Below are 17,985 nucleotides of genomic sequence, written 5' to 3'. Positions count from 1 at the left end.
ATGCGCACTCCCAGAAAATCAATTGGACAAATGATCCGAAGGCTCAAGGCCGAAGATCGTACAATATCTCATATCGGTGTGAAACTGTGTCTACGAGATCAAACTTGTGATTATGGCGGTGAAACTGAATCTTCGGATTTGGAGATAGAGACAGTTAAGACTTAGCTAGCTTGCTGAGATTTCATTTTCATTGTTAATTAAGCCATCAGCTTCATAATATGAGGGCATATTTGGTATTTCACACCGAGTTCAATAATCTTAAACTCTGAGCCGTCATTCTGTTGCCTGCTGGAAAATGCTTTCGAAAACGACGAAACCAAAACTCACTCCTTCCCATTCAAATTGAAAAAACATACTCCTACTTTATCTTTATTTTATTCTCTCTCCTCAAAATCTAAATAGTAAATACAACAGCGCTCCTGTTCATTTCGTTTCGTTCACGATGAAGATGAAAACCTGGAAATGACGGCATCACTCAACAGCTTGAGACATTCTTCTGCATTCTTCTCTTCAGGTGAACATTTACTGTTCTCTTCTATCTAACACATTCTCATATAGCCTTCGCGCGTCAAGTAGAATTTTGGTTGCCGCTGATTCCAGTGTTATAATATCTCGTTTTATGGTTTCTTAGAAATTAGGGTTCTTGTTACAGCTTTCTGAGGAATTTGAGTGGAAGCGCGAATATTGTGATAATCGAATTGCTCTTTTCAGACTTTTGCATGGAGTGGGTTTTGGAGGGTTTTCGTTTCGTTTGTAGCTCTCTAACTGCTGGACTATTGATTGTTTTCAAGGGCTGTAACCTTGATTTTGAAATTACTGGGTTGTCGTTGTGTAATTGATGGATGTTCACTTTTTCCTTCCTTCCATTGATTTTTAAAACGTCATAGATCAGGAGAAAAAGAAATTCCATTAATTGTCTCCCAACATGCCCAGGTACATCTTATAAGAATGATCACTTGATTTCAGAAATAATTCTATATAGTTTTGTAAATTTGTAAATTTGTTATGCCTCCTGCCGCATTTGAATAAAATCATTACGAAGATGTCAGGAACGTGAGTCTTTTTTGGGAATGTGGTTTCATATAATGTTCGCTCACCTAGTTCGGTGCCTAATATTAATAAGAAATATAAGTAATTTTGACAGTGTGTTTATTTCATTCAGAATCCTTTGTGGAGGTTATGGGCATCTCCACCATCAGAACTCAAGACAGAAATTGTTCCTTAACTTTATGTGTCACATAGAAACGAATGTACATTTTCTTAAACAGAGTTTATGCTTTGCAGTGAGCATCGTGGTTATCCTATCTTGATTTTTTGAGTTATTATTGAGATCGCGGTATTGGTGGTTGTTCTCTTTGAATGATTGCTCCAGAGAGGAGAAATTCTCTAATCTTGCAATGGAAACTTTAAAGAATCAAAACCCATTGCAATTCTGTTCAACAGAAGTTGGAAACCAAGAACATCATTCTGAATTACAAGTTTCCAAGGTGATTTCTTCTGCTCATGCAAATGCGAGTTTGAACTCTGCAGGGAATAATTTTTCAGAAGCCAAACCCGTGCATAATTACTCTATACAAACTGGTGAGGAATTTTCTCTGGAATTTATGCGTGACCGGGTCAATCCCAAGAAACCTGTTTCAGATGTCGCCGGTAATTCCAGTAATGCATCTAGTCACTTGGAGCTAAAAGGAATTCTGGGCAATAATCATACTGTATCAGAAAGTGGCTCAGCTATCACCATGATGTCTACTGCGGAAAAAGATCTGAAAGAATTTGAACGGAATAATTTTTCTTTGCATGGGGACAAGTTTAACAATGGTTCTTTCCAATCGATGCAATCAGCACCATGTTCTTTATCAGGTCAGAACAGCCAGTGCACACTTGTTTATGCTAGATCTGGAACTTCTTATAGCTCATCAACTAAGCTTAAGGTTCTCTGCAGCTTTGGTGGAAGAATCCTACCTCGGCCAATTGATGGAAGGCTCAGATATGTTGGTGGAGAAACACGCATCATTCGAATACATAAAGGCATTACCTGGAAAGAATTATGGCAGAAGGCTATTGCAATTTATGACGAAACATGGGCTGTAAAATATCAGCTTCCTGGGGAGGAGCTTGATGCTTTAGTTTCTGTGTCGAGTGATGAGGATGTGTTGAACATGATGGAGGAGTGTGATGTTCTTGAAGATGGAGAAGGTTCAAAAAAGCTTCGGATGTTTCTATTCTCTCTTGGGGACTTGGATGATGCTCATTTCAGTCTGATCAACTCTGAATGTGATTCTGAGATGAAATTTGTGGTTGCTATCAATGGAATGGGCATTGGATCTCGAAAAGACTCTACTCTATGTGGTTTAGCAAACTTTTCAGGAAATAACTTGAACAACTTGGATGCACGGAATCAAGATAAGGTTACAAGTTGGAATGCCACTCAATCTGTAGCGACTGTTAGGAATTCAACACTGCCGACTTTTGTTGGCCCCTCAAGGGAAATTGAACCTTCTAATTCAAATTTACGTACTTCCTCCACAGTTTGTGAAACTGATTTGCTGTCAGATAATGGTCAGACAGTCAACCACAATCAAGAAAGACAGCAACGTTCTCAATTTGGCTATAATGTTCCCACTTCATATTACAATCATTCTGAAATTTCTACACAACAATCTTCTAATGGGATTGTCTCTGATCAGAAGGGACTTGAAGGAAAGTCGCTAGATAGCTTGGGATCGCAAGGTACAAAACCCCAAGAGACAGACACTATACAGAAAGTTGATGGCATAATTCGACAAGAGCGTGATAATAAGGACATGTGTGCAAATGAGAGCTTTGTTCCTTCACAGGTTCACAGTGATAAACCTGATCCTAGTTTTCCAGTTGAAGAGTCATGTATGGTCCCTAAACTGGATAGGGAACTATCTTCAAAGAGTTCAAAAGGCACAGGGAAACCAGAGGAGCATGTCCAGGTCTCTAAACCTCTTGGTGCTTCCACCCCTGATCTTCCTACATCTAGTAACAATGAGTCTTTTAAATCTGCTAATGGTCCTGCTCCTGATTCCATTATATCAGAGTCTGGTTCTACCAATTTGAGTTACTTTGGGTCTTCTAATCCTCCTCCGAGGATCTTCCGTTCTGAGTGGGTTCCACGAGAGCAATCAGAATCGCTTGGTAGAATATCTAAGTCTGATGATTCACGTAGTTCTCAGTTTCTAGTTAATCAGCCGGAGGCTGATATATCCCAGCGGGATTTAGATAAGTCATCTATTGAAAACTTGGACAAAGGGAATGCGAATATCTCTACTAAAAAGTCAACTTCTACTGAACGGCCTTTCCCTCAGGAACATGAAACTACTGATGATGGCCTTGCTAATACTCAGAAGCTGGCACATACGGATCCCCTTGATGCTCAAGGTTTCATCCATGAAAATCACTTCCTTAAGACAGAAACAGAACAGTTGTCGAAGCTTCCTACTGTGTGTCCTGAAGATTCTATTGAGCACTCTGAAAATTCTTTGCTTGGTTTGGTTGATGAAATTGGTAGTCAGGAAGTTGCTAATGATGTTCATGAGTATTCACAGCCATTAGCATTGGCAGGGAATGTGGAAGAACCCAGCGGTGCTCCTGAGACCAAGCAGGGCGATATTCTCATTGATATCAGTGACCGATTCCCTTCTGATCTTCTTTCTGATATATTTTCAAAAGCTTTTCTTTCAGATAATGCATCTGATTTTGGTCCACTACAGAAAGATGGTGCTGGTGTGAGCATGAACATAGAGAACCATGATCCTAAACGCTGGTCCTTCTTCCAGAGGCTGGCAGGGGATGAGTTTACAAGAACGGATGTTTCTCTTATTGATCAAGATCATATAGCATTCTCTTCTGGACTTAAAAAACTTGAAGATGAGACTCCTTTGGCATATGACTTTGTACCGATGATGAAAGATGGAGTTCTTCCAAGTCACATGGAAGTGCAGGATAATCATGACGAAGATGGTCAGAATGGTCTTCCAGGAGAAAATGGAGTTGCTTCTACAGCTACTTCTCATTATAATGCATCTCAATTGAAAGTTAGTGAAAGTGTACTGTGTGATGATTTGACGTATAAAATGAAACCCCCCCCCCTCCCCCGGCCCTGCCCCGCCCCCACTACACACACACACACACAAAATATGAGTAGCACACTGAATACAATTGCTTTCCCCATAATGAGAATTATTCTTCACCTCTTATTCCAGGATGGATTTGGAATTATTGGCTTACCTCCTCTAGATCATTCCTTGGCTGATTTTGATATCACCGCGTTACAGGTTCATACATATTCTTCCACTTTCAAATGTTATTGAGGCTTAGCAGATATTATGTTGGATACTATTCAATTAAACTTCAACATTGTTACTGTTTTTTAATCTACCTCAGGTGTTTCAGTTGACATCCATTAATCTTCTAACTTTTGAACACTTGCACCTGAATGATGAAATAAAATATAAACCAACTATGCTCCTGCAACTTTTTGGCTGCTTTGCAGATCATAAAAAATACCGATCTTGAGGAGCTGAGGGAGCTTGGGTCTGGGACATTTGGGACAGTGTATCATGGAAAATGGAGAGGCTCAGATGTGGCCATCAAGCGGATAAAAAAGAGTTGCTTCACTGGTCGTCAGTCAGAGCAGGAGAGACTGGTAGCTACTCATCAATTGGCTCACAAATACTATTTTTTCTTTTTAGAATTTATTGATATGTGCTATGTTTGATAACTTGTTTGTGCTTTGTGATCTCAATACTCTGAGAAGTTCATGATAAGCAAATTAAAGGAAATGGAAACTAGTTTTTATCAACTCTTTTTATTTCTTGATGATGTTGACGTGCACACCTTGACCCTTGCTGAAACATTGTTCCAAATTTCTATACTCCAGACATTCGAGTTTTGGAGGGAAGCTGAAATCCTGTCAAAGCTTCACCACCCAAATGTGGTTGCTTTTTACGGTGTTGTACAAGATGGACCAGGGGGAACATTGGCTACTGTGACAGAGTACATGGTCGATGGTTCTTTAAGACATGTTTTACTTCGGAAGGATAGGTACATCTCTCCATGTGGTTGGTAAACTTTGTGTTACCTGTTAATGAGAAGGAATGAAGAAAATAGTTCTGATATGCTTCCTCTTTGGCTTTTATTAAAATATTGGATCTATATTGATAACATACAGATGTGTACACCATAGACTTACTCCCTCCATCCACAACCAGTAGTCCTTTTTTTTCATTTCGGTCCACCCACTAAAATTAGTCCCCTTCCATTTTTGGTAAGTTTTTCTCTCTAATGAGGTGGATTCCATTTAACACTAGCAAAACTCTAACCACTTTTTCTCTCTATCTCTCTCATAGTTTACTAATCACTACTTTTGTGGATGGAGGGAGTATTATTCGTTTGGACTTATTTTCCTTTGCAATTACCCCTATTTTGTTAATACAATTACAAATTTGCAGACATCTTGATCGTCGCAAGAAGCTCACTATCGCCATGGATGCAGCTTTTGGAATGGAATATTTGCATTCGAAGAATATAGTGCACTTTGATCTGAAATGTGATAATTTGCTCGTCAACTTGAAAGATCCTTCAAGACCTATATGCAAGGTTGCCTGTGAACTTTCTTTCTACGTGGATGTGATAAATGATCAATTTGAGACATAAGAGTTCATTGTCATCCTACTAGTTTTATGGCAGTGTAATAATCTTTATTACTAGGCTCATGCTTTCACTGATCGAATTGTTATGTTGCAATGCAATTTATTAGGTGGGCGATTTTGGCTTATCTAAAATAAAGCGGAACACCTTGGTTTCTGGGGGAGTGCGGGGAACTCTTCCATGGATGGCTCCAGAGCTCCTTAACGGAAGTAGCAATAAAGTATCTGAGAAGGTCGGGCATCACTTCATACGTTATAAGTAGAAACTGAATATAAAGTTGATAATATAATTTAACCTTGAAAAGGTTTTTGATTCTATAAATTTTCTTATGGATTGCATAAGTGACCTTGGTCTGTGAAACTTCTGTTTTCAGAACAATGGAAACGCCAAGCCAGTAATCATCAATGTTCTTATTCTTCAGATCAGTTTAATATCTTTGTTCTGTAACCTTTTGACAGGTTGATGTTTTTTCTTTTGGTATTGTCTTGTGGGAGATTCTCACTGGGGAGGAGCCTTATGCCAACATGCATTATGGTGCAATCATAGGTTTGTAATTTAATTGCTGTTTGTTTTGTACTTGCATGTTTGATGTTTCTGCAGATCTAAGAACTGAATGTCCTTTGTGAAAAATTAGAAAATTTTCCTCTGATAATATACTGAATAAAGAAGTGGTTTAGTGAAGTTAAGTTGATGAAAGGAATTAACTGCCTGTAGCCAGCTTTCATAAGCATAACTAGAAAACGAATACATATCAGCTGTGAGACTACGATATACATCAACCGCAGATTTCTTCGTTTCCAGGACACATGGCTGTATTTTCTCAAATTTGGCAACTACTTTCGTGCTTGCAGGTGGCATCGTAAACAACACATTGAGGCCTACCATTCCAAGCTACTGCGATTCAGAGTGGAGAAGATTAATGGAGGAGTGTTGGGCCCCAAATCCATCCCTGAGACCTTCGTTTACTGAAATAGCTAGCCGGTTACGCGTAATGTCCTCTTCGACCCAGACAACAAAGAAGGCAGGTTCATAGTCAGTACATTGTTGATTTTCAATAAATGTACGTGCAATATCGCTGAGAGCCAACTGTTGATGTTTGTATGCATTGAAAGAGAAGAATACAGTTTAGAAACGATTCAACTATATTGGGACGACCCAAAAGTAAATATGACTCAACTATCTTGGAAGTTGTGGGATGGAGGGAGTTCTTATGAAATTTTAGTTCTTTTTTAAAACGTTTAGCTTTTTAAAAAAAAATATTCAGTCCACATCAAAATCAATCATAGATCATTTATTAACAGAACCCAACCAATCACCGCAAAAGGTACATTTTACATTAAGGTAGTTTAAGAAGATAAATAGAAAACTGTGGCTAAAATCAAGTACTCAATCGGTTGAACTACTGCTTCATGATATTTTCTGGACGTGTTTGGTGATTGAGATAATAATTATAGTATTAATTAGTTCAACAAATTGTTGATTGAATTGGCCTAAAATTCTATAGCTACTATATCTAGAAACAAGTATGAAAATGCAGAGTTGGTGGTGACAGGTAGCTGTGGCAATTTTTTAAAACAGAAGCACTACTTTTTCCTAATCAGGTAATTGACGAATCAGATACAACACAAAACTCCTTTTCCAAACAATAAATAAAAATACAATTATACAACACACCATTGAAATTCCATTAGTTTACATAGTGTAGACAATATTCGAGAGAAGCATATTATAGTATTATTAGAGAAACATAGGCCAACTAAAATTGTCTCATTGATTGTTGGCCGACCTTGGGTTTATAATGGCAGCTAAGGAATTAACATATATTCCTCATAGACCAATTACATCTCTTTTTTTCTATCCTCAGAATACAAAGGCCGGCTTATATCTTGCAAATAATTAAATGATTAAATAATGAAAATATACTTAGGTTTGGTACCAATTTATTTCGTTTCCTTCTCCCACTACAAATTAAAGTCAATTAATTTGTTTTGTTCCTCTTAATTCTATACGTATTCCTTACATGATAATGGGACTAAAGTCGTAACGTCCAATATACACAATGTCGAACAAAACTCAATCGTAATGTCAAACCACATAACCAAAATATCAGTCTATTATAAATAAGCCAATAAAGCAAATAAGCCTTAAATAGTGTTTGGCATGCAATTGTGTTATGCAATCTGCTAAGAAGAGAGAATGGAGAATATGAGGCAAGACTCCGCCATCCGCCAGTTCTGCGCCGCCCGCGTCGAGGAGCAAGACCTAGACCACGACCTCAATCACACATGGCCGCCATCGCTTGATTTCACCAACGACAACGACGTTCCACAACCCGAGGTAGACCAACTAGTCAACACCTTCTTCAACGACAACGACAACGACAACGATGATTCAATCACCGACGATCTTTACTACAACGCCCCATGCGCAAATGTCAATCAAGCCACAGACGAGGGACTTCAGCTAGTCCATCTCATACTGGCCTGCGCCGAGGCGGTCGGCTGCAGAGACGCTCACCTCGCCCACTCCATACTCAACCAGATCTGGCCTCGCCTCAACCCATGGGGCGACTCGCTGCAACGAGTCTCCCACTGCTTCGCCATCGCATTGAAATCGAGGCTATCACTCCTCCAACATATATCTCCAAACGCCTCCTTTTCCACCAACAACATCAGAATCAACACATCCACCGTTACAAAGCAGGAAAGGGCTCAGGCCTTCGCACTGCTCCACAAAACCACGCCCTACATCGCGTTCGGCTTCGCGGCCGCCAACGCCGCCATATGCCAAGCTGCAAATGGAAAGCAATCGCTGCATATTGTAGATCTAGGAATGCAGCATAATCTCCAATGGCCATCGCTGCTGAAATCGCTGTCGATTCAACCCTCCCCGCCTAAAATTGTACGGATCACCGGTGTAATTACCGATCTAGACGCCGCGGAGGAGCTACAACACAGCGTGAAGACACTGTGCGCATATGGAATTGATTTGGAGTATAATTTCGTGAGGGAGGAAGTTTCGCCATTGACGCTCACTCGAGAAAAGCTAGGGCTGAAGGAGGAGGAGGCGGTGTTGGTGGTGAACAGCATAATGCAGCTGCACAAGCACGTGAAGGAGAGCAGAGGCTCGCTGAAGACGATTCTCCAATCCATTAAGAAATTAGGTAGTTGCAGTGGCTTCAGTTCTCTCTTTACACCGATGTTATTAGTTTTTTTTATATACTCCTACTATTTATTTTCTCTTAATTGTTAAGAAATTAGGTAGGTGGCCATGTAGTGGTTTCAGTTCTCTCTTTATACTGATGTTTACGTGATTTTGTTATATTTTATTTTTCTTCTCATGTTGCAACAGGTCCGGATTTAGTGACGGTGGTGGAGCAGGACGCGAATCACAACGGGCCGTTCTTCCTGGGGAGGTTTTTGGAGTGTCTGCACTACTACGCGGCGGTGTTCGACTCGCTGGAGTGGAGGATGGGGAGGGGGAGCGGGGAGAGGATGAAGATAGAGAGGTGGCATATGGGGGAGGAGATATGCAACGTGGTGGCGTGCGAGGGGGAGGAACGGGTGGAGAGGCACGAGAGGGCGGAGCAGTGGCGGAGGCAGATGGGGAGGGCGGGGTTTGAGGTGGTGGGGTTGGAGTGTTTGGATGAGGTGAAGGAGGTGGTGGGAGGGTATGGGAATGGGAGTGAAGGGTACACGCTGGCTGTGGAAAAGGGATGCCTTCAGCTTGGGTGGAAAGGGAGGCCGATCATGATGGCCTCTGCTTGGCACCTAAACAATCTGCCTTCTTCTTCTTCTTGACATTTCATTTTATCATTCAATTTCATTTTCTCTCTTTCTTTTACTATATATATTTTGTAATTATGTATTCAACTAATAATGCTTTTTCTAATGATGGATTATTCAATTCAAAAACTCATCAAAGGCAAACAACAAAGTATTTGAAATTACTAGTACAATTTTATTAGATATCATATACTACTATTCATTATTAGCTAGGCTGTTTTTATTTGGTTATCATTGGTTTATGGAATATGGTTTTTGTTCTTCTCGATTGAGAATATTTATTGGACACTATCAAATGTGCTCAGTCACCGAGCAATTACAAGTAAATGAATATGCGCGATATAATGGTCGATCGCCAACAATTTACTCAGCACTTGCATGCTTGGTATAAAAACGGCCAATTGGCCATAACAAAATACACTTAATACTAAATGCATAATTATGTGATGATTAGTTATAGCTATCCTTTTAATTAAAATAATCTTATAAATAAATTCTAGATGGATTATTATATGATAATTAGTCATAGCAATCGAATGACATCTTAATGGAGAATGAGTTTCACTCTATTAGAGAGAATTTTTCATTTTATAGAGAATTTATAATTTTAAGGGACAAAAAAATACTAGTAGTTCATATTTTTATTTTTTCATAAAAGTAAATTAGTTACTGAGCACTATAGTCTTGGTAATATTTTTCAAAGAGGCGCTAAGAGTTTTGAAAGACCTTATTTATTGTATTAGAATAAATTCTAACTAGCTAGATTTCTGTATAATAAAACTAGTTTAAAACATCTTTTGGAAAAAATATCAACTTAGCGTATTGAGACATGATTTTATAACATAACAATATTAGCTCTTCTCCAATATTGATCAGGATCATTGAATTACGCAGCGCAACATGATTATCTCAAACTCGAATCCGAGATAGGACATCATATAAAAAACTTATTCATATTACACGTGTCACGTTTTAGAAAGTAAGTTAGTTAAAACAGTAATAAATCAAACCTGGCCACTTGAAAAAATGCTGAGCTGGGCAGTAAATTTCTTAGTCGGAATTGGGGTGGCTTTTATGTTCTATAAATATCCAATAGATTCTAATTGTAGCAAAGCATTTTGCAAAGTAGAGAGAAATGGAATCTCCGTTCAATGGCGATATAGTGAAAGGCAAGGTAGCTCTGTTGACCGGTGGCGGCTCGGGCATCGGGCTCGACATGGCCATCCAATTCGGCAAACATGGAGCCTCCGTTGCTATCATGGGCCGCCGCAAAGACGTTCTCGATGCCGCCGTTGCCTCCCTCACATCCCTCGGCATCCCCGTAAGTCTAACCCTCTCTTCTTCTCCCTTTTCAAAATCAAATCACATCGATTATACTTCCTCCGTCCACCATTAAAGAGTCATTTTGATTGGACGCGAATTTTAAGAAATTATTTAACTTTGTGAAGAAAAGTAGATGGAACGTAGGACTCATTTTTTATATTACTAATTTTTATAGTACTCCCTCCGTCCCGGCTAAGATGACATATTACTTAGTCGGCACGGGGTTTTAGGAGTTATTGATTAAAGTGTTTAATTGGAAAGAGAAAAGATGGGTGTAAGTATTAAAGTAGAGAGATAAAGAAATATGGATATTTTAATAAGAGTGAGAAAAAATGGTTGAATGTGTTAATTAGAGAGAGAAAGTTTCAGAAAAGGAAATGTGTCATCTTAGTTGAGACAAACTAAAAAGTAAAACGTGTCATATTAAGTGGGACGGAGGGAGTAATAGACTGTGAGTGTGTAAAAAGTTAATGGGAATGTGTCGTCTGAGTACCAAAAGTGAAAAGAAGTAGTAAATGATTCTTTAAATCGTGAATAACTCAAAATGGTGAGCTAGTTCTTTAAACAGTGGACAGAGAGAACGTAAACATGGCATATCTTTTCTTTACCTGTTTTTTACTTATTTATTATTATTATTTTGGTTTTCAGGCAGTAGGGTATGCAGGGGACGTGAGGAAGCAAGAAGATGCGCGAAGAGTGGTGGAAGAGACGGTGACGCATTTTGGGAAGCTCGACATTCTCGTCAATGCTGCTGCTGGCAATTTTCTGGTCGTTGCTGAGGATCTCTCGCCCAATGGTTTTAAGACAGGTCAATATTCTGCGCATCCTTTTTATTTTACAAACTCAATATCCCACTGTTGTGAAATCAACTGGTGTGGGGTTTCTATTTCTTCAAACAAACTAGTCTCTTGGGATGAGTTCTCATTTTTTATACTCCCTTCGTTTCTTCGTAGTTGAGGCGGAACTTTTCGGTACGGAGTTTTAGAAATGAATGTTGGACGTGTTAAATAAATAAATAAAAAAAAGTAAGAGAGAGTAAAAGGTAGAGAGAATAAAATTTAAAGTGAATAAAGTAGAGATAATAAAGTAAGAGAGGGTAAAATAAAAAAGAAAAAAAAGTTATCATATATGGAAATGACTCAACTATGAAGAAACTTCCTAAAATAGAAAAATGACTCAACTATGAAGAACATTGAGGACGTTTGGCATTACTGTGACATTTATAAACCAAATGAGTTTTCTTTCCTAATAGACTAGTTTTTTGGGATAAGTTTTTATATATAGTCTATAATCCTTTCATCGTGACCTTTTTTATTGATTTCACGGATTAAGTGAATTCGATTTGAATACGAGTGAAAACTGCAGGCAAAATTGGATTCCATCAGCGCAATCAAATGATTTGAATTATCAAACAAATTTTCTCCCTCCGTCTATTTTAGGAGTCACAGTTTACCATTTGTGGGTGTCCCACTTTAGAAGTCCCTGTTGGAATATTCCATAAATGATATTAGGTCTCACATTCCATTAATATTTTTAAGCATATTTTATTATAAAACTAATGCTCCATATAAAAGTAGGATCCATAGTCCACTTTTTTTTTTCACCAATTTTCTTTTGTATTTTTAAAATTCGTGTCGAATTCAAATAAGACTCCTACAGTGGGACGGAGGGAGTAATATGTATGCAATATCATTTTCAATTAGATGTGGAAAGCAAAATACTAGTATTAACTACTATTATCCCAAAATTGTAAGTATTAATACTATCTCCAAAGTCAAAAGAAAATAAAAAATATGCTGCCATGTTCTGTGTTTAACTTCCTATTAGTAGAAAAAATTTGCATGAAATTTAACTGAACATTGTGTGCAGTGATGGATATTGACACTCTTGGCACATTTACTATGTGTCATGAAGCTTTTCCCTACCTCAAGACTGGTGGTGGTCTCATACTCAACATCAGTTTTCACAACTCAGCATCCAATTGGTACCAAGTCCATGCCTCTGCTGCCAAGGTTTGTCAATCTCAATCCTTCCTCTCTTCCCATCTCTCTCTACAACACTCTTGCCTTCTCCTCATCAGGCAGCCGTCGACTCTGTCACAAGAAACCTAGCCCTGGAATGGGGTGCAGATTATGACATAAGAGTGAATGGGATATCTCCAGGCCCCATTGCAGACACAGTTGGCTTGTCCAAACTTGAGCCTCAAGATGTAGATGTCGAAGCCACGACGCCTCTCTATAAACTCGGCTCAAAGTGGGATGTCTCCATGGCTGCTCTCTATCTTGCCTCTGATGCTGGTTAGTAATAGTAATATTCACACAATATATGTGATTTCAACTGTTTACAATCAGAGGTTGATTTTTTTTTCTAAGGCAAGTACATCAATGGAGTGATCATTCAAGTGGATGGAGGGCTTTTCCTAAGCAAGCCAAGGCATCTTCCCAAAGAATCTGTGAAGCAGCTATCTTTAGCTCGGGAGAAAAAATTAGTGGCAACCAGCAAACTGTAGAGCATAAGCTCAATCTTCTTTTATGATAATGTTGAATCTCCAAACTGCAGAAAATTGGTCTTGTGATGTCTGGTTTTATATTACTCCACAAGATTAAAAAATAATTCAAATTAATTTTATACTTCTTTTGATATACTTTGTTTGTCTGATTCACATGGATTTTACATGATTTTAGAGGGTAGTTTTACTTGGTTTTGATCATATATTGTGTACTTTGAGACATGGTTATAGCTACTTCTCTATTATGTTGGTATTTTGACCATTTTGTGAAGAATGTGTAGAAAAATGTACAAAATATGTGGATGTGCAGCTGCTCAATGTTCGAGACAGCTTATCTGGAGATTTTGAAGTCCGGTTCGCATGTAATGCATACCATTCTCTTCTTCTTCGAAAGAGCTTCGCGTGGATATCTTAAACGTCTCAATCGGAGTTCGGTAGAAGAAGTTATGGCCGTTTTACCAAGACTGCGCAGTGCAGTGACATAGCTGGCGACCCGCCAGGTTCGCATGCAAACGAACCTGGCGACCCGCCAGCAATCCACGAAAAAAACGCCGTAAGCAGCTGGCGACTCGCCAGCTTCGACGCACACCCAACCTGGCGACCCGCCAGCTTCGTCGGACAGCTTATTTCGGGCCCAAAGTCAACCCTAGGTATATATATGCCTAGGAAACGCCTCCAAACACAACTTACACGCCTTCTACCCCAAAAATACCACTTTTTCACCTAGGAAGAAGAGAAGAACGAGCAGAGGACGAGTATTCATCGCAAGATTGAAGACGAGACCTCCAATCCGCCCAATCCAATTCTAGGAGTTTCTACTTTTAGTTTTATTCTTGTTCAAACAATGTTTTTGAATATTTCTTTGACTTTTGTGTTGAACATGAGTAGCTAAATCCTTCGTAGAGTTCTACGGGGGAGATACAATGATTCTTATGTTTAATTGATTTCCTTTTTCTATGCCTTGGCTCATGTGGTTATTTTGATTTCTTCTGTGCTTATACATTTATTTGACTGATCACCTTATAAATGCATGTGGATTTTACTACAAGAACTGAGAAGTGAGTAGTTTAATTTGAAAGAGAAGAAATTGACGTCTTTGCCAATATAATCGAGAGATTTGAGCCTTTGAATGAAGCTAAGTATCTTAGGAGCTATTAGGAGTTGTTGCCTTAGTTCTAGGAAGGAGACTTCGGTTCTAGGTAACAATCTACAAATTATATGCTTTGAGAAAAGATATAGTTTTACCTTAGTGATAGCTTAATAACCCTTGAGACCCTTTGTTGGCATAGTTAGGAAGTTAGTTGAGCATAGGATAGTTGTTATCGATCCCGTAGGATTCTACCCTTCTCATCTTTAATCTACATCCGTTTTCTTATTTGCTTTTAGTTCTCTAGTTGTTTTTAATTGTTTTTACCTTACTTTTAAATAGATTTAGAAAACCCAAAAATCCGATTCATCTAGATAGTAGTTGAGGTTGGTTCGTGGTAATTAGGTTGACACTCGTTGTCTCTGTGGATACGATACTCTTTGCTTACTATTTGCTACATTAGCCTCGTACACTTGCGAGTATACTTGTGTTAAAAATAAGTCGAGTCAAGTTTTTGGCGCCGTTGCCGGGGACAATTTTGTGTTACTATAGCCTAATATCGTGATAAAAATTAAGATTACTAATTTAGATTTTACTTGCTTTATTTTTCTTTTCTTTTTGAGTTATTCTCACTTTTGTGTTTTTCTTTTCAGGTTGTATGCTCACTCGCTCTAAGGGGCAACCATTAGAGTTATTCGATCCTGAGATCGAAGCATCCAACCGAAGGAGAAACGCTCAGAGAAGGCTCAACCAAAGGCGATCACTTTCGCCTCTTAAGGGAGAACCGCCTGCTCCTGTTACAGTAACAATGGCGGACAACGAAGAGAACAATGTACCACATCCAGATCCGATAGTCCAACAACTCCAATTACAACTTGCAGATGTGGTGAAACAGCTGAAAGAAAAAGAGGGACAACAAGCCATGGTGCCAGTGCAAAACATGTACGCTTACAGAGGGGTAGAGGACCCACCAATTGGCAACGATGGGATCGATGCCAATCATTTTGAGCTCAAGCCAGGATTGCTGAATATGGCTGAGGCTAATGCTTTCGTGGGAAAGGCCAATGAAGATCCCAACAAGCATCTTACTAAGTTTATTCAGATCAGTAACACGGTGAAGCTTAATGGGGTGAGAGATGAACAAATCAGATTAAGGCTATTTCCATTTTCCTTGAGAGATGATGCTAGAGACTGGTACGACAGCATGGGGTCAGGATCTGTTAAAACGTGGGTTGCCATGGTAGACTTATTTTTGGAGAAGTATTTCCCACCCAGTGAAGTTCTAAGGAGGCAAGCAGAAATAATTCAGTTTAAGATGAAGCCTCATGAGACAATCCGAGAAGCATGGGCTAGATTCAAGACACTGCTAAAAAGATGCCCCAAACATGGTCTAAGTCCGGGACACCAAGTCATAACTTTTTATAGGGGATGTACTCCAGAGGCAATGCGTGAACTGAATTGGAGCGCCGGAGGAGCATTACTTCAATTAGGAGAGAATGATGCCATGCAAGTGATTGAGAGAGTAGCTTCCACTGATGAAGGATGGAATAATGAAAGAAACAAGTCATACAGGGTGTCCTCTGCTACAGAAGATGATAGAATAGATAGAATGTCAAAGCAGCTTGATCTCTTGACCACACAATTGAGAATTATGGAGATGAGACAGTCAGGGCCAGAGATCCAAGGAGGAGTTGAAGGTGTCAACTATGTGCACCAAGGAGGGAATAACATGAACTTCAACAACTATCGCCCCAACCAAGGGGGTGGTAACTATAACCACTATGGTAACAAGGTGCATCCCAATCTCTCCTATGGGAATCCAAACAATGCTCTGCAACCACCACCGGGATTCACAGTAGCTAATGGAATGGTCGATGAGCAGAAGAAGCCTACTACAGAAGATATCTTGGGAGCATTCATGATTCAGACTACCAAGTACATGGAGAAAACTGACAAGTACATGGAGAACACCAGTCAAAGGTTGGGGAAGGTTGAAAACGACGTGCAAAGCTTGAATGTGCATATAAAGAGTATTGATACTCAGATTAGTAAAATTTCTCAAGCTGTAGGTGTCCAACATCAGCCAGGGCAATTTCCAGCACAGACCATAAACAATCCCAAAGACTGCAAGGCCATACACTTGAGAGGTGGTACGAGCTATGAAGGATCTTCCATGCCTATAGAGGAAAAGAAGAGTACTCCAGAAGAAGATGTCAGAGCAGAAGAGAATTCCAAGGGAAAGAATAAGGTGGACATTCAGACCAAGAAAGACGCGATGCCAGGAAATTTGTCCTCTCGCCCCATTCCTATGACAGTTAGAGTGCCCTTCCCATTTGCGGTGAAGAAGAAGAAGTTGGATGAGCAATTCTCCAAATTTCTCGATATTTTTAGGAAGGTGCACATTAATATACCATTGGTGGAAGCTCTGCAAGAGATGCCTACGTATTCAAAGTTCCTAAAAGATGTACTCTCTAAGAAGAAGAAGTGGAATGATTATGAGACGGTGAACATATCTGAAAATTGTAGTGCGATAATTCAAAAGAAGCTACCTGCCAAGCTTAAAGATCCTGGGAGTTTCAATATCTCATGCGTTATTGGAAATGACAGACAGACAAAGGCACTGTGTGATCTGGGGGCGAGCATAAATTTGATGCCATTATCATTTTTCAGAAAGATGAAGATCGGCACTCTCAAGCCGACTACAATCACACTGCAGATGGCAGATAGATCAGTCACCTATCCTAAAGGAATTGTTGAGGATGTTCTGGTGAAGGTACACGACTTCATATTTCCCGTCGATTTTGTAGTGTTGGATATGGAGGAAGACATGAATGTGCCGCTTATCCTAGGGCGCCCATTCCTAGCAACGGGAAAAGCATTGATAGATATAGCAAAGGGAGAGCTCACTCTTCGTATGGGCAACAAACGACACATTTTGTCTATCTATAATGCTATGAAGAGTCATGAAGATGAGGAACTTGTTATGAAGATGGAGTGCAAAGCGGTGCATGTTGTAGAGGTCCAAAAGACACAAGCAATTGAGTCCACATTGGGGGATTTTTCATTGCCGCGGTGGATGTTTGGTTCATGTGGTGGATCAATTTCTAAAGAAGAGACCGCATCAAATCCTAAAGTGAAGGAGAAGAAAACAAAAGCTGCAAATTCACCCAAAGTGGAAACCAAAATTTGTGATGGAGCTTTGAAAACTACTTGGTGGAAGAAGAGATTGGCTAGATCATATGCTTCCAAGATTGATAGAAAATCCAACACCACCATTTATGGCGTGACATGATGCAGCTCATGGAGGACGTCGAGCCAACGACGATAACCAAAGGCACTGTAGGGGAGGTAACCCCTAGTAGGTAACTTTTAATTTTATCGTTTCATTTTGTTTTTGGTGTGTTTTTTTGTTGCTTGCTTACCATGTATGTCTCCCTTCTCCACCAACTTTTCAAACTTATTCTTTGCTTAGCTTTGAATAAGTTTGGGGGATGATATGGTGGATAGGGACACTAACGAGGTACGTATCTTATTGCTTTTTGTTGCTTTACTTTTTTTAGGATAGAATTATTTTTGTTAGAACTCCATGAATTTTTGCTTTGATT

At 39.4% G+C, this 17,985-nt stretch overlaps 4 protein-coding genes across 6 annotated transcripts; all 4 read left to right on the top strand.

The window, feature by feature from the left end:
• Window positions 1-305: 305 nt before the first annotated feature.
• On the top strand, window positions 306-6,911 carry LOC125213943 (RAF-like serine/threonine-protein kinase 20). Of its 3 annotated transcripts, none has more exons than XM_089066897.1 (9): window positions 306-514; window positions 1,285-4,061; window positions 4,230-4,301; window positions 4,520-4,672; window positions 4,907-5,070; window positions 5,478-5,625; window positions 5,786-5,908; window positions 6,135-6,222; window positions 6,528-6,911. In XM_089066897.1, exons 2-9 carry the CDS (start codon window positions 1,398-1,400, stop codon window positions 6,707-6,709), a joined length of 3,594 nt encoding a protein of 1,197 aa, XP_088923023.1. In that variant the 5' UTR covers window positions 306-514; window positions 1,285-1,397; the 3' UTR covers window positions 6,710-6,911. The 3 variants fall into 3 exon arrangements, with proteins under 3 accessions (XP_088923023.1, XP_088923022.1, XP_047970707.1); XM_089066896.1 differs by having other exon boundaries at window positions 1,163-4,061; XM_048114750.2 differs by lacking the exon at window positions 306-514 and having other exon boundaries at window positions 1,711-1,860; window positions 1,943-4,061.
• Window positions 6,912-7,806: 895 nt separating this feature from the next.
• On the top strand, window positions 7,807-9,584 carry LOC125209107 (GRAS family protein RAD1-like). The gene is made up of 2 exons (XM_048108716.2): window positions 7,807-8,839; window positions 9,028-9,584. The coding sequence occupies exons 1-2, from the start codon at window positions 7,873-7,875 to the stop codon at window positions 9,474-9,476; spliced, it is 1,416 nt and encodes a 471-aa protein (XP_047964673.1). The 5' UTR covers window positions 7,807-7,872; the 3' UTR covers window positions 9,477-9,584.
• A 951-nt stretch (window positions 9,585-10,535) lies between these two features.
• On the top strand, window positions 10,536-13,371 carry LOC125216932 (peroxisomal 2,4-dienoyl-CoA reductase [(3E)-enoyl-CoA-producing]-like). The gene is made up of 5 exons (XM_048118723.2): window positions 10,536-10,782; window positions 11,433-11,592; window positions 12,654-12,796; window positions 12,865-13,081; window positions 13,157-13,371. Exons 1-5 carry the CDS (start codon window positions 10,597-10,599, stop codon window positions 13,291-13,293), a joined length of 843 nt encoding a protein of 280 aa, XP_047974680.1. The 5' UTR covers window positions 10,536-10,596; the 3' UTR covers window positions 13,294-13,371.
• Window positions 13,372-15,188: 1,817 nt separating this feature from the next.
• LOC125220402 (uncharacterized) lies at window positions 15,189-17,672 on the top strand. Its single transcript, XM_048122577.2, has one exon. It carries the CDS (start codon window positions 15,189-15,191, stop codon window positions 17,670-17,672), a length of 2,484 nt encoding a protein of 827 aa, XP_047978534.2.
• The last annotated feature ends 313 nt before the right edge of the window (window positions 17,673-17,985 follow it).

This window comes from Salvia hispanica, chromosome 3, assembly GCF_029641045.1.
Source record: "Salvia hispanica isolate PSC_SH4W2 chromosome 3, Shi_PSC_v1, whole genome shotgun sequence".
NCBI classification, from domain to species: Eukaryota; Viridiplantae; Streptophyta; class Magnoliopsida; order Lamiales; family Lamiaceae; genus Salvia; species Salvia hispanica.
The sequence above is the reverse complement of the archived record's forward strand: the minus strand, read 5'-3'. Positions and strand labels throughout refer to the sequence as shown.

Excerpts from the sequence above, each read along its gene's own strand:
- LOC125213943 (XM_089066897.1), top strand. The coding sequence starts at position 1,398 with ATGGAAACTTTAAAGAATCAAAACCCATTGCAATTCTGTTCAACAGAA. Across the intron at positions 4,673-4,906 it reads AGTCAGAGCAGGAGAGACTG|ACATTCGAGTTTTGGAGGGA; the intron begins GTAGCTACTCAT and ends TCTATACTCCAG. Across the intron at positions 6,223-6,527 it reads GCATTATGGTGCAATCATAG|GTGGCATCGTAAACAACACA; the intron begins GTTTGTAATTTA and ends TCGTGCTTGCAG.
- LOC125209107 (XM_048108716.2), top strand. The coding sequence starts at position 7,873 with ATGGAGAATATGAGGCAAGACTCCGCCATCCGCCAGTTCTGCGCCGCC. Across the intron at positions 8,840-9,027 it reads CCAATCCATTAAGAAATTAG|GTCCGGATTTAGTGACGGTG; the intron begins GTAGTTGCAGTG and ends ATGTTGCAACAG.
- LOC125216932 (XM_048118723.2), top strand. The coding sequence starts at position 10,597 with ATGGAATCTCCGTTCAATGGCGATATAGTGAAAGGCAAGGTAGCTCTG. Across the intron at positions 11,593-12,653 it reads GCCCAATGGTTTTAAGACAG|TGATGGATATTGACACTCTT; the intron begins GTCAATATTCTG and ends CATTGTGTGCAG. Across the intron at positions 13,082-13,156 it reads CTATCTTGCCTCTGATGCTG|GCAAGTACATCAATGGAGTG; the intron begins GTTAGTAATAGT and ends TTTTTTTCTAAG.
- LOC125220402 (XM_048122577.2), top strand. The coding sequence starts at position 15,189 with ATGGCGGACAACGAAGAGAACAATGTACCACATCCAGATCCGATAGTC.